The sequence below is a fragment of the Typopeltis vanoorti genome, chromosome 14 (genome assembly GCF_054136105.1).
Source record: "Typopeltis vanoorti isolate ZY-2024b chromosome 14, IOZ_Tvanoo_1.0, whole genome shotgun sequence".
NCBI lineage: Eukaryota > Metazoa > Arthropoda > Arachnida > Uropygi > Thelyphonidae > Typopeltis > Typopeltis vanoorti.
In genome coordinates, this window is record NC_143562.1 from 106,672,904 (window position 1) to 106,696,522 (window position 23,619).

General features: G+C 37.4%; 1 protein-coding gene across 1 annotated transcript in view; it reads left to right on the forward strand.

The window, feature by feature from the left end:
* LOC150099822 (insulin-like peptide receptor) overlaps positions 1 to 23,619 on the forward strand; it is a 538,418-nt gene that overhangs the window by 329,551 nt on the left and 185,248 nt on the right. Inside the window, 1 exon segment of the mRNA XM_090403498.1 lies at positions 1,475 to 1,645. Within this exon segment, the coding sequence (XP_090259624.1) occupies positions 1,475 to 1,645 (171 nt within the window).

A 23,619-nucleotide genomic window follows, 5' to 3' on the forward strand; every position in this document is an offset into this window, starting at 1 on the left:
TATACTTTTTCACTTGTTTTTCAAACATTCATGAGTATTTTTAGTACTAAATTTAACTTTTGTGTTAAGAAAGGAGTAAAATTTTTGCCTGTTAAAACTTAATGAGTATTATTATTATTATTATTATTATTATTACCACCCCAAGACCTCATGGAGTCAAAGACTCATCTGGGAGGTCCTTTTATCACACACACAGCTCATCATACCATGTCTTAAACACATTCAAACTCCTTGCAGACATCACACTCTCAGGCAAGGCATTCCAATCATTCACAACTCTGCACAAAAAAAACCTGTCTCTCACTCCCCTACTCACACCCTCTTTATACAGCTTCCAGGGAAAACCTCTGGTTCTCCCCTGATCTCCCGCTATTCTCTGTATAACTTCTCCAGCATTGATGATGTAACAACCCCTTACCAACTTGTAGGTCTCCATCATATCTCCCCTCTTCCTCCTGTCCACCAGACTCTGCAAATTACATCTTCTCAATCTTTCCTCATACTCGACATTCCAAAGGTCAGAAACTACCTTAGTAAGTCGCCTTTGGACCCTTTCCAACATCTCTTCATCCTTCTGAAAACCTGGTGACTAAATCTGGGCACAATAGTCCATGTGTGGCCTAATCAAAGCCTTATACAACGGAACAAGAATCTCCCTCCTTCTACATGTCAGTGTCCTCCGCATCATTCCCAGAAACCTTTGTGTTGTCTTCACAATTTTGGTGATGTGTCCCCTAAATTTTAGATCCTTATCCACTATCACCCCCAGATCTCTTATTTCCTCTACCTCCAACAATATATTCTCACCAAGCATAAATTCTGCATCCCATCTTTGTTTTTCAAATTTTAAAACCTTACATTTTGCAACATTGAACTCACATCCCCATTTCTGTGCCTAATCACTCAATCTATTCAAGTCTTCCTATAAGGCCACAACATCTTCACTACTCTTCATGGTTTGTCCCAACTTTGCATCATCCGCAAATAACTGAATATCTCCATCCAAATCTTCACCTTTATCATTAATATACAAGTTAAACAGTAATGGCTCTAAAACAGACCCCCGAGGCACTCCACTAGTGACTTTCCTTTTCCTGGATATCGCTCCCCCATACACAACTTATTGATACCTATCAGATAGCCAGTCTCCAATCCAATGCACTAATCTAATACCCAACCCCATCTGCTCTAGTTTGACTGTCAACTTATCATGAGGTACTCTATCAAAAGCCTTTGCGAAATTCAAGTATATTACTGTGTGTGCTTTTCCTGTGTCCAAGGAAGCAGTCACTTTATTGTAATAAGTAAGTAGATTACTAAAACATGACCTCCTCTGATGAGATGAGATGAGTATTTAAAAATATTATTAGAAAGTTAATTGTAATTATCTCTTAGTAATGTGTTAATGTGATCAACATGCTCTCTCTCTCTCTTTCCATGCTTGTTAAAAACATTGTCATTACTTTTATGTTAGCACCTACACCTCCTGTTAATGTAAGAGCACATTCCACAACCCATGGAGAGATAGTAATTTCCTGGAAGGAATCCAAAAAACCTAATGGCAATGTTACACATTATAAAGTAGAAGGAATTATGAAAACAGATTCTCAAGAATTTATCAACCAAAGGAATTACTGCTCTGAACGTAAGTTCTCAATTTTTTTATATGAAAAGCATAGGATAATGTAAATACCATTTTAATCCATATATGAATTTAATAATGTTTTCAGATACAGAAATGTTGAAATGTTCATGTTAATAATTGCAGTAATTAATTTTTTGTGTATAATTTGCATGGGCATAAGTTTTAAAATTATATAATGATATGAAATGATGTTTCACAACAGTTTTGCAGCTAGTTCCCCATAACCGATCCCAAGAGGGATGATAATCAGGAGCGTGCTGGCCATATGTGCAATGTATGTTATGCACACAGCCGCCAGTATAGTAAAGGTGCAAAAGAGGAGGAAATACTTAAAAAACGTTTTTTTAGAGTGTTTTTTGTTATTGGAGTGGGGAGGGGGCACCAACTAAAGTTTTGCACACAAGTGCCGGATACTACTGGTGTGCTCCTGATGATAATGATACTATATAAGTAATACTATATATCACATAATTACACTGTTGATATCACAGTTGCAAAGTGAGAGTAACTAAAATTTTGTGTGTGTGTGCTTACCTTATTCTTCTCTTTGTAACTAAGCTATAATAGAGCTTGGTGGAACAGACAGACCATGAGGTTTGGTGTACCTGAGATTCACATAAAACTGTGAGGAATTTGTACCAAATTAATATACATGGGCTGTTCAATAAGTAATATGACTAATTTTACTGTGGCGAAACCACTCATCACAATATTAATTTCTGTGGAATAAAGAAATGTTGCTGTCTCTATTAACAAAAGAGGTTGATAGATGGCATATATGGGCTGATGTGCCAGAGTGTCACATGATTAAATGCAAGCTTGTTTCGTCGTGCCTACGAGCCGCGACCAGTCATCAAAATGGAAGCATCCTTGGAACAGCATTATGCGATTAAATTTTGTGTGCGTTTGCAAAAATCGTCATCGGACTCTTTTAACATGATACACTAAGCTTTCCACGATTAAGCAATGTCGAGGGCAAGTGTTTTTCGCTGGTAAAACTTTTAAGGAAGGAAGGTGAAATGTGGAAGATCTTGAACATGAAGGAAGACCTTCAACGTCCATCACAGAGACAATGATCAATACAGCAGCGATTATCATCAAGCACGTCAAAAGGAAGCATCCATTGCTGAAGTATGGCTTCTTATTGCACCACGATAATGCAAGGCCATATATTGCTGGTTGTGTAGTGGACGTTTTTGCAGAACAACAACATAGATATCCTACCACACCCTCCATAGAGTCCTGATCTTGCACTGTGCGATTTCTGGCTGTTTCCTCAGCTCAAGAAACCACTAAGAGGCCGCCATTTTGAAAGCAACAAAGAATGTGTAAAAGCTGCGGAGGCGGTTTTGAAAGAACTCTCAAAAAACGGACTTTCGCATGCGTTTAAGAAGTGGACGCAACATTAGGACAAATGCATCGCATCTCACGGTAGTTACTTCGAAAAAGTCCATGTAAATGATGACGATTAAAGGTAATCTGTTTTCTGTATAAATATAGTCTTATTACTTATTGAACAGCCTACGTAGAAGATATTTTTTCATAGAGTATATGGACACAGTAGCAGAACTAGAGGCAGGTCAGAAAGCAAATGACTTGAATGCCTGCATAAGAGTGTGAGAAATGAGAAATAGCAAATGAGTTTAAGGTATGGTTTGATGATTATATAGGATTCTGTGGAGATCAGAAAATCAAAATGATAATCATAACAGCAACATTGTTTTCTGGGTAATGAAAGCACTGACTGTGGTATAGCTCAGTATATATCATTCAATATTAATTTAGCAATATTCTTCATAATAGTAAACTGCTTTCTTATTGAATAGCCTCTTGAATTTTAGAACCAATCTTATCTTGAATGATGTAATATTTCTTCATAAAATTTAATTCAGATATTATTGTTTATAATTATTCAACTATGCTGAAACATAGTTGAATAATTACAAACAATAGTCAGTCAGTGAATACTGGATATCATTAATATGTTATTTTCTGATGTTAATAATAATAATATACTGGCCTGGTTGGCTGAGTGGTTAGCATATCTGCTTTCCAGCCAAAAGGCTGCTAGTTCGAATCCTGCTGTAGGCATGAATATTTGTAATTGTCTGTGAAAATACTAATGGTGATGATCGGCAGCAGATGGCATTGGTGTAGAGGATGAAAGTAGTTGCGGTTCGTTGTAGTTGGTGGATGGAGTGGTAGAGATGGAGGGTTGTGGAGTAGGTAGGTTTGTCTAGTGCACCATATTATAAAATGTCACCATATTATTATTACCAGTACAGTAATCTACCATATATCTGATCCTTTTGTTATCAGAACTTGCTCTTTTGATAACTGAAGAGTTGAATAATCGGGGGACAATTAAATGGTGTTCTATCAGAAGTCTGTTGACATTGCAAGGGTTTAATTGAAGGGTAGTTGTCTTCAAGGTTAGAAAAACAATAGATCACATCATCCATGGAGTTAGTAGACTCATCTTGGGAGAATCATTCAAATGGCAACATAATGGAACTTAAAATACTTGCAACACCTCTGCCTTCACAACATGTTCCACTAAACTCTGTAATTTTCATTCCGTTAAATTCTCTCCATAGCCAACATTCCAGAATCCTGATTAGTTGCTTGTCCCTGGACCTTCTGCAATGTTTCCACATCATAATGAAAACTTGGTGACCAAATCTGAGCACTTTAGTCCAAGTGTGGTCTGACCTGACCAGTGATTTATACAGTGGTTCAACTACCTCTTTATCCCTATATGTCACTGTACTCCTTATCATAGCAGCACTGTGAAGTGCAGTCTTTGCGACACTTGCAATGTGCCCTCTAAACTTAATTTTACTGTCAGTTATCACCACCAGATTTCGAATCTCATTCACTTCCTGCAGCACAGTTCCATTAATATTGCACAATAATTCTCCCCAACTTTGCATCACAAGCAAACAACTGAAGATCTTCAGTCAATATACATGAAATATTATTATTATTATTATTATTATTACCCCAAGACCTCATAGAGTCAAAGACTCATCTGGTAGGTCCTTTTATCACACACACACACACAGCTCATCATACCATGTCTTAAACACACTCAACCTTGCAGACACCATACTCTCAGGCAAGGCATTCCAATCATTCACAACTCTGAACAAAAAAAAACCTGCCTCTCACTCCCCTACTCACACCTTCTTTATACAGTTTCCAGGAAGACCTCTGGTTCTCCCTATCTCCCACTATTTTATGTAGAACTTCTCCAGCATTAATCCTATAACAACCCCTTACCAACTTGTAGGTCTCTATCATATCTCCCCCTCTTCCTCCTGTCCACCAGACTCTGCAAATTTCAATCTTTCCTCATACTCGACATTCCAGAGGTCAGAAACTACCTTAGTCAGTCACTTCTGGACCCTCTCCAACGTCTGTTCATCCTTCCTAAAACCAGGTGACCAAATCTGGGCACAATAGTCCATGTGTGGCCTAATCAAAGCCTTATACAATGGAACAAAAATCTCCCTATTTCTACAAGTCAGTGTCCTCTGCATCATTCCCAGAAGCCTTTGTGTTGTCTTCACAATTTTGGCAAAGTGTACCCTAAATTTCAGATCCTTATCCACAATCACCCCCTGATCTCTTATTTCTTTCACCTCTAACAATATATACTCACCAAGCATAAATTCTGCATCCCATCTTTATTTCCCAAATTTTAAAACGTTACATTTTGCAACATTGAACTCATATCCTCATTTCCATGCCCAATCACTCAATCTATTCAAGTCTTCCTGTAAGGCCACAACATCATCACTACTCTTCATGGTTCGTCCCAACTTTGCATCATCTGGAAACAACTGAATATCTCCATCCAAATCTTCACCAATATCATTAATATACAAATTAAACTGTAATGGCCCTAAAACAGACCCCCCTGAGGCACTCCACTAGTGACTTTCCTTTTCCCGGATATCACTCCCCCATACACAACTTGTTGATACCTATCAGATAGCCAGTCTCCAATCCAATGCACTAGTCTAATATCCAATCCCATCTGCTCTAGTTTGACTGTCAACTTATCATGAGGTACTCTATCAAAAGCCTTTGTGAAATCCAAGTATATTACTGTGTATCCTTCTCTTCTGTCCAAGGAAGCAGTTACTTTATTGTAATAACTAAGTACATTACTAAAACATGACCTCCCTTTAGCGAATCCATGCTGTCCATCAAAGATAATACTATTGTTGTCAACCCAACTCTGGATCCTAGTTCTCACAAGCTTCTCCAACAACCACAATACCTGACACACAGATATGCCTATAGTTTGATGCTTGAGTTCGATCATCTCCTTTATGAAGTGACATAATCTTCCCGTCCTTCCACTTCTTAGGAACTTGACCAAGTGCAAGATTCGTATTAAAAAAATATGTCAAGGCAGGTGTCAACTCCCTGGCATATTCCTTCAGAATACGTGGTGATATATTATCAAGTCTCACATATTAACATCTAGTTTACTCAACTCCCCATACACCTCTTGCTCACTTACAGTTAGTCTCCTCTCCCCATCATCAACTGCTCTCAATCTCTCCATGAAGTCACATTCACAAGATTGAAAGACCTTTATGAACTGCTCATTAAGTATCTCCACCACACATTCGGCAACAGCTGTTTTATACCATTTTCTCCAATCAATGTCATCCTTCCATAATCATTCTTTCTTTTGCTGGCTACATATAGTGAGGTAGTTATCCCTCAAAAACTCAAGGAACTCATTTTCTTTACTTCCAGTTGCTATCTCATCATTCCAGTCTATATTGCCATAATTAAAATCGCCCATTATGATCACCCTTTTCTTATTTGCTTGGCTCTAATTTGATTATACATTTCATTATCACCACCATCCACATTACCTGGTCTATAAAAAAATCCAACCAAGTATTTGATTCCATTCACCTCTATCTCACACCATACTGCCTCAAAACAACTGCACTATTTCCCTCTTGCATATATACTTTGTATGGACATCACTCTTTCTCTATCATCAATAGCACTCCCCTCCCTTTTTACCCCTTCTATTCTCACGAAACACATCATATCCTTCCATCTCTATACCTGTCAGGATGTCGTCCTCTTCCAACCATGTCTGACTTATTCCGACAATCTTTTTCTTCAATCTCCATGGTTAATTTGATGTCTTGGTGGACGTTGTTTAAGTGATTTAAAAACGTGTGAAGATTGTCAATTCTGTGTTCCCAGATAAGGAATATGTCATCAACATATCTAAGCCAAATATTTGGCTTAAACGTAGAAGAGGAGATTGCCTTTTGTTCGAAGTCCTCGAAAAAGGTGTTGGCTAGTATTTGAGAGAGGGGGCTGCCCATTGCTAATCGTTTATTCCGTTTGTAAATTTTTCCTTCAAATTCAAAGTAGCCAGAGTTAACACAATGAGATAGCAGAGAAAACATCTTCTTTGAAATCTTGTTGCTTAAAATATGGAGAACTTATTGCGTCAGAATGTTTGTGAAGAGAAACAGACTACCGGGAAAAAATCAACGTTGTTAGAGTCGGATACATACTCGGAAATTGAGAGGGACCCAATGAGGGAGATACATAACAAAACTAATAACCTTCTACAAAAGGCCACAGAACTTTCACGAAACACACGTCTTTCCATTCGTTCTTTACATCCACTCGTTCCAAGGTTATACGGTCTCCCGAAAGTACACAAAGAAAACTGCCCACTCAGACCTATAGTTGATAGTATTGACTCACCCACCTACTGGTTATCAAAATATCTGCCATCATCCTTAAAAGGTTTTGCAGGAAAATCTCCTTCTTATATAAAAAAACTCAACAGACTTTGTCTCTAAAATTAAGAATATAAAACTCAAGTTTTCTGACATCATGGTGAGCTTTGACATAGCAGCTCTCTTCACAAACATTCCGACGCAAGAAGTTCTCCATATTTTAAGCAACAAGATTTCAAAGAAGATGTTTTCTCTGCTATCTCATTGTGTTAACTCTGGCTACTTTGAATTTGAAGGAAAAATTTACAAACAGAATAAAGGATTAGCAACGGGCAGCCCCCTCTCTCGAGTACTAGCCAACATCTTTTTCGAGGACTTCGAACAAAAGGTAATCTTCTCTTCTACATTTAAGCCAAAAATTTGGCTTAGATATGTTGATGACATATTCCTTATCTGGGAACATGGTATTGACAATCTTCACACTTTTTTAAATCACTTAAACAACTTCCACCCAGCCATCAAATTAACCATGGAGATTGAAGAAAATGGATCTCTACCTTTTCTGGACGTAAACTTACTACGACATCTGACTCATAAAAATCTCCATCTTTAGAAAACCTACGCACACAGACAGATATCTACATGCATCCTCACATCACTATCCGGCACAGAAGATGGGTATCATCTCAACTCTAGCGCATCGTGCCAGATCTGTACTGCCAGATGAAGAAGAACTAAAAAATACATCAGCATGCTCTCCAAGAAACTAAGAAGAATTTTGGGAAAGTTCAACATAAAAACATGCTTCTCTACTCTTCCCAAACTAAGATCAAGTTTAAGCAAATACAAACAAGCTCACAACCATCAACAATTCCCAGGTGTGTGTTTGGTGGGAGATGAATGTCATCATCCTGTGTGAGACCACCTCCCTGCTTATTGTACAGGACATGTGTACAAAATCACACGTGACTGTGGAAAACCATACTATGGCCAAACGGAAAAATCCATCCTCCTACATCTCGAAGAACATTAAAGAGACATTGCTTACAAAAGAACCAGAGCTAGTGCCCTCTCAAGCCATGTCCTGTTTTCAGTAAACACAAATAATGAATGCTGCCAACATGAGATAAACTGGACAACAACTTCAAACCTTCACATATGCCACGATGAGGTAGAACGCTGCATAGTCGAGTCTAAAGAAATTGTCATGGGCCCTCTCCATATAAACAGTAACGTCAGCTACAATTTACCGGACTCATTCAGCTTTGCAGTCAGATATTGGCGTACTCGTGAAGCCACACTCACACACACACACAGGTGTCTAACAATAGAACTTTATCACGGACTGTAGCTCCAGTTCAAAGTTAACTGTGGTTTATAGTCGAATTTATAGTTTTATAATGTATAGTTTTATAGTGACTCAATGTTTCTTTATAGTGTTGTTTATTAGCTTTCTATGTTCTCTCAAGCCTGAAGAAGTCAGCCACTCCAATGAAACCTGTTGCATATTTAATAAATTTAATTGTTTGTTCTAGTTCTCGGATCTCGGTCAGTATATAAAAGTGTGAACATATCCCAATTCCGAGTTAATACAACAAATCATCGTTTTATATATATATATATATATATATATATACACACCCTATCCTGTCCACAGTACAAAATGTATACTATATGTTTACAAATAACCTTTCATGGGTAAGAAAAGGGGGGGGGGGGAATGAAAACAAAAACAGCTTCATATTTTTTGCAATTGCAAAAAATACCTTGTACTTATTAATATTATAACTAAAGCAATGCTCATTTGTCCAAGCTAAAAGTCTGTTCAAATCTTTCTGAAACTAATTAACATTAGCAATACACTCCTTATAATTCTGCCCAACTTTGCATCACAAGCAAACAAATGAAGATCTTCAGTCAATCCACATGAAATAACATTAACAAATAAGTTAAACAGCAAGGGGGGGAGAGCAGAACTCTAGGGCACACCACTGGTTTCTCTCCTTTTTTTTTGAAGCATTGCTCCATTGCATATCTTGTTGGTATCATTCAGAGAGCTGATCTCTAATACATCTAAACCAGGATACTGTCCATTCCCATCCACTGCAACTTGTACACCAACCTATCTTGAGGTAATATATCAAATGCTTTTGCAAAAACCCATGAATATCCCTATATGTGAATTGCCCTTATCTAACACACTTGTTATCTTATCATTAAATGCAAGTAAATTGCTAAAACAAAATCTACCCTTTACATTCTCATAGTGATCATCCTAGAAAATCCTATGTCCATCAACTCAGTCCTGTATTCTACTCTTAACCGACCTCTCCAATACCTTGACTAAAACTGTAGATATAAAGACTAGTTCTATAATTAGAAACTCCTGTCCCAGAACTATTCTTGTGGAATGTTAGTATTTTGCCCTTTTTTCACTCTTTAGAAACCCACTACAATACTTTCATTTATATTGCCTGGTAAAGAGTATAGCTAACTCTTTTGCACATTATCTAACTCAAACTCTTTTCACACTTAAAAATATGTGGTCATATATCATCCATTCCCATAGCCTTATTAATATCTAACTCAATCAACACTTGATATAACTATGATTCTTTCACTTCTAATTCTCACCTCCTTTCTACATGTTGCCCATCATCATTTACACCAGTATGATGTACACTGATGAAGCTCATTAAATAATTCTGCTACATCCTTTGAAATGGTCATCACTCTGCTACTATGACTATCTCCTAGTATCAGCCTGCTAAAATTAATCTTCCTCTTGCTTGCCATATAGTGGAAGAATTCCCTTGAGTTAACACCTCTTCTTACCAACTTGTACATCTCTGTCATATCACCCCCCTCTTCCTCCTATCCAATACACTTTGCAAACTGCATTGTCTCGACCTTTCTTCATATTCAACATTCCAGAGATCAGAAACTATTTTGTTCAATTCTCTCTGAATCTTCTCGAACATCTTTTCATCCTTTTGAAAACCAGATGACCAAATCTGTGCACAGTAGTACCTATGTGGCCTAATCAGAGCCTTAAACAATGGAACCAGAATCTTCTTATAAATTAAAGATACCAAGAAATTATATACTTGGTTTAATCCTTTTCCACATTTGCTTACACGTGCAATTTTCCACGTGTAAGCAAACAAAGTTTGCTTACACGTGGAAAATTGCAAAGGCTTTTGATAGATTATCTATCAAAAGCCTTTGCAACGTCTAAGTATACTATTGTGTATCCATCTCTCACATCCAATGCTCCTGTTACCTTATTGTAATAAGTAAGTAGATTACTAAAACATGACCTCCCTTTAGCAACTCCGTGCTGTCCATCAGAGATAATACCATTGTTGTCGACCTAGTTCTGGATCCTGATTCTCACCAGCCTTTTCAACACTTTAACCACAACACCTGACATACAGATTGGCCTATAATTTGATGCTTGAATTCTGTCGCCTCCTTTATGAAGCAGTACAGTCTTGCCTTCCTTCCATTCCTTTGGAACTTGACCCAGTATAAGACTCATATTAAACAAACATGTCAAAGCAGATGTCAATTCCCTGGCACATTTTTTTTTTCAAAATTTGCAGTGATATATTTTGAAGTCCCACAATCTTATTAATATCAAGTTTGCTTAATTCCCCATATATGTCTTCCTCACTCGTAGTCAGTTCCTTCTCCTCATCATCCACTGCTTTATGAATTCCCATGTAGTGTCAACATCTTTTCTACACAGCTCATCAAACCTGCATATTGATACTAGTTTACTACAAAACTGCTCATAATCACTCATGTTATAATTTCACATATATCCTTTTTATTTATTTTTTTTTCAGTAACCTTTTCTTATTTTTGCCACTTCCTAAACAACTACCTCATGATTACTCTTGCCAAAGTGGTGGTGGTGGTGTTAATACTTCATTAACAATTTCATCTTGTGAGGATATCACCAAATCCAAAACTCTCAAATCTCAAGTTCCTTCCATCATGTTCTGGTGAATCTAGTTATCCTTCAGAAATTTCAACAAACTCATTCTCCTTATTCCCATACACTATCACCTTCTTCCAATCTGCATTTATGTAATTAAAATCTCCTATTAGGATCACCTTCTTTTTACATGTCCAACCAATTTGCATAAACATCTTGCAATTAGCACTTTTCACATTCCCTGGCCTATAGCAACATCCTATTAGATATATTATTTTGTTAATTTCAACTTATCACCACATAGATTCAAGATCTTCATATGTACTACCATATTCCAATATAAAATTTCTCTTCAACAAATTCATGTCCTTTTCTGTAGAAATGCACACTTTTATGGCTTGACTTTATGGACACTTTATGGGCTTGATACAAGTGTTTTGTGGAGCCAAATGTTGGACAAAGCATTATATTGTACGATTTTGTGATCTAGAAGGCCAAATGGCTCACATTACAATGGTAAAGCTGTTGAGCTTAGATACATAATAGGGCAATAAGGTTACAGGAAAGTAGCATACTGGATTGTATCTAGAGTTGTGGTGAAGATCCTGGAGAGATTGGTGAGAAGTAGGATACAGAAATGGGTAGATAACAGCAGTATTCTCTGTGGTTATCAGCATGGGTTTGTTAAGGGAAGATCATGTTTCACTAATTTACTTACGTACTATAACAAGGTGACAAATATCTTGGACAGGGGAGATGCATATGCAGTTGGTGTACTTTGAGTTTGCAAAAGCTTTTGATAGAACTGCCACATGACAAGCTCTTAAATAAATTGAAGCAGATGGGATTGGATAACAGACTTCTGTGTTGATCAGTGATTGGTGTCGGATAGGTATCAGAAAGTTGCATATGGGAAGTGCAGTATCCCGAAAAAGAAAGGTCACCAGCAGTGTGACGCAAGGGTCAGTTTTGGGGCCAGTGTTGTTCAATTTGTATGTTAATGATATTGGGTTGGGTTTAATTAGTGATATCCAGCTGTTTGCAGATGATACAAAACTGGGGAGAGCAATGCACAGTCAAGAAGATGTTAATGCCTTACAAGAGGACTTGAATAGATTGCATGAATTGGTAGGTAAGTGGAAATGTCAGTTTAATGTTGCCAAGTGTAAGGTTTTGAGATTTGGTAAGCAACGATGAGATGCAAAGTATACACTTGGTGGGGAAACTTTAACGGAAGTAGAAGAGATGAGAGATCTAGGAGTGATGGTGGACAAGGACCTGAAATTCATGGACCACATTGCACAAGTTATGAAGACATCACATTGGATAATGGCAATGTTGTGGAGGACCCTGATATGCAGAAATATAGAGGTTATGATTCCATTGTATAAGGCCTTGATCAGGCCTCATATGGATTATTGTGAACAGATTTGGTTGCTGGGTTTTCATGGTGATGAGGATATGTTGGAAAGGGTGCAGAGAAGATTCACAAAGGTAGTCAGTAGTGTGGAGTACGAGGACATATTGAGAGAATGTAAGTTGCAGAATCACATGAATAGGAGGAAGAGGGGAGGGGGTATATGATTGAGACATATAAGCTATTCAGGGGTTGTTATCAGGTAGATATAGAAGAGATTTTTCATAGAATGGGAGAGGGGAATAGAACTCACTAACCCCCCTCCGCTTTGCATGGTGGGTGGTTGGTGAGTGGAATGCATTGCCTGAGCGTGTTGTGGATGTAGACATATTGAATTAGTTAAAGATGCGGTTGGATGAGCATTGTATGCAATAGTGTACCTCCCATGATGAGTCTCTGACTCCATGGAGGTCAAATATTAATAATAATAATTTATCAATCCAGTGTTATATTGTAACAGTAGCTAGCCTCTGCAAGAGCTTCATTACTATCCTATAAAAAAAACTTTTATATTTTGACACCATTATTCTGGATTACTACCTGTCAACAGTTTGAATAGTAGAATTTTTTTCCTCCCCTTCCATTCTCAAAGAATTCTCTATTTCAACTCTTCCAATTAACAATTTCATCTTGTAAGGATATCACCAAATCTAAAACTCTTAAACCTAAAGTTCCTTCCATCATGTGCTTCTCAAAAGTACTTTCAACATTAAGCGGACTTTCAGTTCCTACAAATATTCTTTCCTGTATTTTGCTATATCCCACCCAATCCTCACATTTCATTAACATCAAACTTACTTAATATTTCAAATGCTTCACATTAATCAACTTCCAGATATATCTTCCTCCACTGTTCATAGCAGATACCATAACCCTATGTCCAAAAATATGTATATATATATATATATATATATATATATATATATATATATATATATATATATATATATATATATTATTGAAATTAGGATTTACTCGGGATGTATACATTTAAAAATAAATTTAACTGACTAGAACCCGAGAAAGTATAACAAAAATCTTTAATACATCACTACTAGTTTCATCGGTGCTCTGACTTCTTCAGGTGAGAAATAAAAAACATAAGATATAAAAATAAGGTAAAAAACATGGACTTTCCAGCTTAATAAAAAAGCAGAATAGTAACAGTCATATTTGAATAGGTGACCGCGTGCTACCGTTGGCATGAGTTGAATGTGTGCGACAGCTAATTTTAGAGCGCCAGTACTGGATTACTGCGCTATGGGAATCAGGCAAATTGTAGCTTAGATTGTTGTTCAAATGTGAAGGATCCAGAACTATTTCTTTTGATTCGATAATATAATTCTTTTTTCGAATTCATCCTTGCATATATATAAATAAGTAGTGCGTTCCCAGTCAACTTGATGCGGCTGTTCTTCAAGGTTAGAGTTTGCCGAGAAGAGGACATGACTGGAAAGGGCGCTCGCTCGTGTTCTACTGTAAGAGATGTCACGTCTATGTTCCTCAAGACGAAGTGAAACAGATTTATCTGTCTGGCCAAAATAAGGTCGACCACAGTCGCACAAAACTTTATAAACACCAGGAAAATGCAGTTGGTTGTGTTTTGGTTTTGGTCAACTCAGAAAAGAACGAAGTTTTGGCAGAGTAGTATAGTCGGTCTTTATGTTGAATTTCTTCAAAATCAAATCTTAGCTAGTTTTGGGGTAACAGAGCTGATAAATGGTAACTGCATATGAGTGATAGGGTTGGAATCATCTTCTTGTCGAGGATGTTGGCGTGGTCTCAAACGTTTAGTGATGTTACGAGACGAATATCCATTATTTAAGAAGGTGTTTTTCAGGAAATTAAGCTCTGTTTGAAGGTCTTCTTCTGTGGAAGTGAGACATCTTGCTCGATGGGTGAGGGTGGAGATGATGCTCAGTTTCTGAGGTGGGAAGTGATGAGAAGAACCATGTAAATATCTATCAGTGTGAGTGGTTTTTCGAAAAATTGAAAATTTAAGACAATCAGGTAATCTGTTGATCTTTAGATCCAAGAAGGGGAGAATGCCATTAATCTCTAGTTCTGATGTGAATTTAATGTCCTGATGTTGGTTATTTAAATGGTTTAGAAAGTTTTGCAGTTCCTCTAAACTATGTCCCCAGATAAGGAAGATGTCATCAATGTAGTGTAACCACAGTTTAGGTTTCAAAGTAGCTGAGGAAATAGCTTTCTCTTCAAATTCTTAAAGAACTCTTACAAAAGTTGAAAGGGCAGCTGCACAATTACCAAAACAAACTGCGAATCTACTTAGGATCGATGCCATCTTTACCATAAACAACAGTCGTCGTCCTACAGATAATCTATCGCCGACAGAAAGGAAAGCAATACACCAACTTCGTAACAACAATGACATTATTATCTTACTTGCTGATAAAGGGAATGCAACTGTAATCTTAGACAAAGCTGACTACCATTCAAAGATTAACAACTTATTACGTTCTAATACGTATTCTATGCTAGAAAGTGATCCCACAAGAGAACTTCATAACCATACAAACAATCTTCTGAAATCAACTTCTGAATTTCCTAGACACTCAAGACTATCTCTCCGCTCTCTCCATCCCCTCATTCCTCAGTTGTACGGCTTGCCTAAGATCCATAAGGCTGACACTCCTTTAAGACCTATTGTGGAAGGGATTGACTCACCTACGTACAATCTGTCTAAATATCTTGCAGCTACTTTAAAACATTTAGTTGGCAATTCCTCCTCCTTCATCAAAAACTCTGAAGATTTCATCTCAAAAATAAAAAATTTGAATCTTTTAGACTCTGACAGAATGGTGAGTTTTGATATCATATCTCTGTTTACGAATGTACCTACAGATGAAGTTCTGACTCTTCTTAAGGACAAGGTTTCTAAAAAAATATTTGCTCTTCTAACTCACTGCATCAATTCCAGCTATTTCTGCAATGAAGATAAAATATACAAACAAACTAGCGGTTTAGCTATGGGCAGCCCTCTATCTCCAGTCTTAGCTAACATTTTTCTAGAACATTCTGAAGAGAAAGCTATTTCCTCAGCTACTTTGAAACCTAAACTGTGGTTATGCTACATTGATGACATCTTCCTTATCTGGGGACATAGTTTAGAGGAACTGCAAAACTTTCTAAACCATTTAAATAACCAACATCAGAACATTAAATTCACATCAGAACTAGAGATTAATGGCATTCTCCCCTTCCTGGATCTAAAGATCAACAGATTACCTGACTGTCTTAAATTTTCAATTTTTCGAAAAACCACTCACACTGATAGATATTTGCATGGTTCTTCTCATCACTTCCTACCTCAGAAACTGGGCATCATCTCCACCCTCACCCATCGAGCAAGATGTCTCACTTCCACAGAAGAAGACCTTCAAACAGAGCTTAATTTCCTGAAAAACACCTTCTTAAATAATGGATATTCGTCTCGTAACATCACTAAACGTTTGAGACCACGCCAACATCCTCGACAAGAAGATGATTCCAACCCTATCACTCATATACAGTTACCATTTATCAGCTCTGTTACCCCAAAACTAGCTAAGATTTTGAAGAAATTCAACATAAAGACCGACTATACTACTCTGCCAAAACTTCGTTCTTTTCTGAGTTGACCAAAACCCAAACACAACCAACTGCATTTTCCTGGTGTTTATAAAGTTTTGTGCGACTGTGGTCGACCTTATTTTGGCCAGACAGATAAATCTGTTTCACTTCGTCTTGAGGAACATAGACGTGACATCTCTTACAGTAGAACACGAGCGAGCGCCCTTTCCAGTCATGTCCTCTTCTCGGCAAACTCTAACCTTGAAGAACAGCCGCATCAAGTTGACTGGGAACGCACTACTTATTTATATATATGCAAGGATGAATTCGAAAAAAGAATTATATTATCGAATCAAAAGAAATAGTTCTGGATCCTTCACATTTGAACAACAATCTAAGCTACAATTTGCCTGATTCCCATAGCGCAGTAATCCAGTACTGGCGCTCTAAAATTAGCTGTCGCACACATTCAACTCATGCCAACGGTAGCACGCGGTCACCTATTCAAATATGACTGTTACTATTCTGCTTTTTATTAAGCTGGAAAGTCCATGTTTTTTACCTTGTTATTTTTATATCTTATGTTTTTTATTTCTCACCTGAAGAAGTCGGAGCACCGATGAAACTAGTCGTGATGTATTAAAGGTTTTTGTTATACTTTCTCGGGTTCTAGTCAGTTAAATTTATTTTTATAAATATATATATATTAAAAAGTTACACAAGAGGTAGAAACTACAGCATATCAGTGCCTGTGTGTGTGTGATGCAAATGACAATTGGGAAAGAAGTTTACTGACATTTTTCTTTGAACAGTTTAAGATTGTAGTTTTGTGGACACCACTTCATGAGGAAGGCTGTTCCGTGTTACAGAGGACAGTTCCAAGAATGTGGAAGAATGATGGTTATCAATTTCATAGAAGCAGTGACATGGAAGAATCTAAAGAAAATACAAAGAGCTGAAACAGTGCATCTGTGAGAAAGTGGTTGATTGAGTCAGCAAGGAAGGGAGGGAGGGATCATTTATCAGTTTAATTCTTCTTTCCTCTGAATAGCATCAAGAATTTTTTAGCGATGGATTGAGTGCACCACCTTAAACATGTGAAAAGTATTCAAATGGATAGAATGGAGATTTATACAGAGTTAGTAACTGGATGGGTAAAGAGTAGCATCTTGAGTGACAACGAATGCCTAGTTTTTTAGAGGATGTGGAAGATACTAATGTGATGTATTTATGCTAGCAGCGGCTGGATATAAATGTCAGGCAAAGGAATGAGATCTGATCCTGTCTGGTGACTTCTGTATTACTTAGGATAAGGTGTATTACTTAGGGTATAGATGAGCTGAGATCCCTTTTCTGAGAAAAAAGGCAGAACTTCCTTTTGGTAGCATTGAACCTTGTTATCTTTACTTCATTGAAGTATGGTATTGGAATTACTATTTTAAGATACAAGTAGCAGATGATCTTGAGGCTTGCAATATCTGAGCACTGCATGGTTTCTCAAATGAGTGAGATAAATGGAATACTATCATTACCAAAACTGAGGATAGGATTAATGGTGACCGAGAGCAAATCATTTATGTGGAGGAGAAAGAGGATAGAGGATAGAAGAGAACATTGAGACCCTTCCATTGGTCATGAAGCTGAAAGAGAGCATCGATCCACTATAACACCTAGTGAGCAACAGAGAAAAAGCTTCCTACCCAATTACAGAAGATGGCAAGTAGACTGAAAGAAGGCAGTTTAGAGTAGGTCTTGATGCCAGACACAGTCAAATGTTTTGGAAATGTCAAGAGTGATAACACGTTTCTCCCAACCTATTCACGACACAAGTCTAGTGATGAATGACGTACGCTAAGAGGTCAGCCAAGGCTCTAGATTGGCAGAATCTATAGTGGTGGTGGTTGCTGATTAACTGGTAGGTTTCTAGATAGCAAAGATGTTGACTGTCAATGACTTTCTCCATTATTTTGGAGAGGACTGAGGTGACAGCAGTTTGACAGGAGACTATCTCCATTTCTTGGAATAAATTGAATATTTGTTTGTATCCATGCATCTGGATAGGTGCCAGCTGAGTACAGAATATTGTGATTAACTCTGGAACACAGTGTTTAAGTGCAATTAAGAGATGGCATTGGAGCCATAAGATTTTTTTAGTGTAGTGGTGTCTATATGCATCTGTAGTTAAGATATTGTTAATATATAATTAGGATAGAATATAAGATTAGACTAATATAATTCTCTATGATGGTCAGCATGAGTTTGTGAATGGTGGGTCTGTTTAAGAAATCTACTTGAATTTTATATAAAATGTCAAAATGTATTGGATAAGGCAAACTCATATGCAATGATATTCTTGGATTTTACATAGGCATTTGAGAGACAAGTTGTTGGAACAAGGTGGGGATGAAAGAGTGGCTCTTTGAATGATACCAGCAACTTGTATATAAGAAGCAGAGTCACAGAAAAGAATGGTAACTAGTAGTGTACTACAGGGTTCTGACCTTTAGAACCTTCTATTTTACTAGTTTGTTAATGATATTTCATTTGGACAGATGGCGGGGGGGGGGGTATTCAGTGGTTTCTTAATGGAAACACTATGGAAAATTATATAGTGATATATAATTGACATATAATACTATATATTGACATATAATAATATATAATATATGAGGGCGTGCTGAAAAGTTTGATAATCACCATGAAGGACTTGATTTAGAACCTCATAACTTACACATTATTCTAAATATTCTCCACGAAGTGTTATACACTTCTTACAACATTGCAGCATCATTTGCAATTCTGTGAGAAAAAAGTCTTTCCCTTGTTACACAAACCAGTCATCAGCTGCAGATATGACTTCATCATCTATAGTAAATTTTGTTCCTTTCAAGTGTTTCTTTAAATTTGGGAATAGGAAATAGTCAGATGGGGCCAGGTAAGGAATAAGATGGATAAGGCAGACATTGAAAGTTCGAGTTATGTATTATCACCAGTGTGAGCAGGTGTGTTGTCCTGAAAATGCAACATGTCTCTGCCCAGTTTCATGTGGCATTTTTCCTTCAGAGTTGTTGAATAAACTGCAGCTGTAACAGTTTCACCTTTTTTGAGGTTCTTGGTAACCTCAAAAAAGGTAACCTTACACCATCCATATCCCAAAAGACAATGGCAAGAACCTTCCCTGTTGACTTTTGGGTTTGGAACTTCTTTGGCTGGAGAATGTTTGTGTCTCCACTCCACTGACTGTTGTTTGGTCTCTGTGTCATAGTGATGAAGCCAGGTTTCATCAACAGTCACAATATGAGCCAAAAAAGTTGCACCTGATTTCTTAAAATGACCCAAAATTCCTTGAGATGACAGTACACGCTCTCTTTTGATCAGCATTCAAACATTTGGGGACCCACTTCGCTGAGAGCTTCTGCATGTTTAGATGTTGGTGGATAATGATCCCATCTCATTCCCTGTATATCCCTAGAGGCTTTGCATTGTTTTTGGCTGGTATTCATTTCTCATCAAAGGATCATGGCATGCACTGTATTAATGTTTTCAGGTGTGATAACTGTGGAAGGTCTTCTTGACCTGGTTACATCTGTTGTCTCAGGATACCCAGTTTTAAACTTAGCCACTCATCTGCCAACTGTTGGATATGCTGGGGCACAGTTCCCTAAAGTCTCACACACAGTTTAGTGAATCTCAGTTGTGAACTTTTCTTTCAGCACGTAAAACTTGATGACAGCCCACTCCTCTGTGTCTTTGAATTTCTTCAAAGCCTCTGATATGTCTTCTGATATATTCTAAAAGAAAAATAACAAATGATTACAATTTGATGAAAAATGGGGATTAAAGGGCTTTAAGATATGTTCTTTCTTGTGGTTATATCATTTGCTTTAATATCATTTTTGTTCTAGGCGTGTCGGAACTTTTCATCCTCCCTCCCTTGTAATGACATATAAGTGATATATAACAGACCTGAGTAAGTTGCTGATGTCTTCTTTTAGAGGATTTAAACAGACTCTTTGCTTGGACATATAAGCATGGCTGCAGTTTTAATATTAAGAAGCTCAAGTATTACACTTAGGTATTACACTAAGGAGGGCAGAATACATTGGTGGAAATGTTGATCAAGAGGTGGATGAATTTGGTATCTTCGGATGAAAACTGAGAGTGGCCTGAAATTCAAAGGGTAAATGCAAGTGTTATGAAGAGTGTAGTTAAGATAAGGAGCAAAGTGACAAGTAGGGGCTGGCCTGGTTGGCCAAGTGGTTAGCATATCTGCTCTAAAGGCTGCGAGTTCGAATTCTGCCATGGACATCGGTGTTTGTGAATGTCTGTGGAAATACTAGTAGTGGTGGTAGGTGGTGTAGTTGCAGTGTTAGTTGTGGTTGGTGGAGAACTGTAGAGTAGGTGCCCTCCCTCGATGAGTCTTTGGATTCCCTGGAAGTGTTATGTAATAATAATAATAATATAAGGTACTATCACATCATATTGTGCTCCAATTTAATCACCTTATTTCCATTGTGATGTGGAAAATTCTGGAGATAATCCAGAGTCAAGTGATTAAGTACTCAAGACTAAATACAAGGATAATCTTCTCAAATGGCAGGCAATATCCAGTAGAGTGATGTGGGCATATATAGGAATGGGTAATTAGACAATGAGGCTTATTTGTGCCTATGACCCCACAGCAGCTTCTACTAAAGAAGAAGTAGAGTTTGGAATTTGGAATTTTTTTAGGCATCACAGAAGCAGCTGACAAAAAGAAAAAGTAAAAGGTGGTCCTTTTTGTAGATCTAAAAAATCATTTTAAATATTCCAAAACATGTTTATATGTCTCAGATCACTTTCCTACCCTACTGTTTAGGTTTCTGACAAGAACAATCTTTTTACTTCATATCAGTATCCCGCTCTAATGACTTAAAAGATTATTTTATTTCTTCCTTACCAGAATGTTCCAGGTAACTATGTGCAGGAGTAAGTTTCATTTTCCTATTTTGAATTTACCTCCTTTCTGCTTCAAATTGACTTCCATTTAAGAAGTTTTATTTTCATTTAGGCTTCCTTTTCTGTAATCCCTAGTGCCTGAATAAATTATCATATACAGGGGGTCCTCGAGTTACGTCGGAGATCCATTCCTACGGACCGACGTAAGGCGATTTTCGATGCAAGTCGGAATTACCTTAGCCTTAGTTACTTACCTAACCTAAAACACCCTAAAGTTATACGTATATATATATATATATATATATAAACTGCATAAACCAACCTTTACTAACATTAAACTCTTCACCTGCACTCGTTTCTTCCTTTCACTTTTCAATGCCTCAAACAATCTTTTCGCATTTTCTTGAATTAACATGAGGCTAATTGGGATACAGCATTGATGCTGGTCTTCCAGCCAGAGAACAAGAAGCCTTTCCATCTCAATCACGAGCCTACTACGTTTTTTCATAATCACAGTCGATTTCATGGGCGCCAGTCCTTGCACGTGTTTAAGGATGCGAACTTTATCCTTGTTAATAGTCCCAACTGTGGTATGACTTAAGTTCAACACATGGCTGATGTTCATTGGCGTTTCTCCCTTTTTTGCCCTTTTAATAATATCTAATTTCACTTCTAATGTAATGGCTTTCCTTTTCTTCGACACACTGCCATGTTGAAGGGTAAAAAGTCACAAAAAAACACAAACACAAAAGTGAGAGAGCGGATGTAAACAAAGCACGCAGTACCCAAAAAGTGTATGCTGGGACCCAAGCAACACCACCTCTCCCAAACAAATGCTGCATAACGGCGTATTCTTCCGCCGTGCTCACAAACAAGTTCGTCCACGATGTTTGAATTTTACGTCACGCTGCTTCAAGTCGAAATTTATTTTTTAAATTATTTATGGGATTACCGCCGTAATAACAATACTCTACACATTAAAACTACACCTCCATCCTTTGTCCAAGTCAAAAAAAGCCTCTTCATATCTACCTGAAGGGAATTAATATCAGCAGTGCTACTTATAATTTTTTCCAACTTTGCATCACCACAAAACTGCTGAAGATCACTAGTCAGTCCACATGACAAGTTAAACAGCAGGGGGTGGTTGGTGGTAGATGGCTTTGGTATAGATGATGAAAGTAGTTGCAGTTCATTGTAGTTGGTGGATTGAGTGGTGGAGACAGATAGTTGTGGAGTAGGTGCCCTCCCTCGATGAGTCTTTGGACTCCCTGGTGGTGTCATGTAATAATAATAATAATAAAAAGTCGAAACGATGCATTTCGAGGATGACGTAGGTCAAGGACCCCTGTATATTTATTGCTTAGAGATACCTTATGTCTTTTAATCGTCTTAGTCTACCAATTCATCAACTTGGTATTACTTCCTTATTTTCTCTTCCACTAATGCTTATATACTGCTATCTTATACTTCTTCCAATAGTCCATAATCAGAGCACTGAGCAGATATAATGAAATGTTCCTCACAAAAAGCTTCTAGTCAGTCCTTGATTGGCAATTAGCATTCAGCTCTGTAAATGCCATGCCTGTCCAATTTTTTATACTGTCTATCCAGAGTTTTTTAGCACTTCCACTTTTTTTGAGTTCATGAAATATGTCCTTCAAAGACTTATACTGAGAGGCCATTAGATCTACTGATACGGCCTATACGGATGAGTTATTTCCTTCGAACCTTTGTTATAATGTTATCTCTTGGACTGGCAAAAGTAGTGATTCTTTGCAATATCTCTTTGCCATTATGGAATCTTTAGGAGACATCTATAGCATTTCGTTTCAAATGCCGGCAACCTCTTTCCATCTTTTTTTACAGTAAAGAAATATCATGGATATGACAATATTACAAAACATATCCTTATCCAATATTATTATTATTGCACCCTCTACAGAGTTAGCAGACTCGTTGTGGCAGGTTGATTCATACTCCTTGCATTAACAACATATCCCAGTAATGCATTCCATTCACTCGCAATTTTCCATGTAAAAAATCTACATCTCGCATCCTTCTTTACCATATTCTTACATAACTTCCAGGAATGTCTTCTGGTTCTTACCCTCACACCTTCTACTCTTTTTATAATTCCCTCTGAATTAAGCCAATAAAATATCCTCGCTAACTTAAATGTCTCTATCATATCACCTCTTTTCCTCCTACCTGCTAAATTCTGCAATCCACATTCTTCAACATATCTCCATAGCCAACATTCCAGAATCCTGTCTTAGTCACTCATCTCTGAACCATGTCCAATGTTTCACATCACAATGAAAACCAGGTGACCAAATTGTGCACAAATCTGAGCACAATTTTCCAA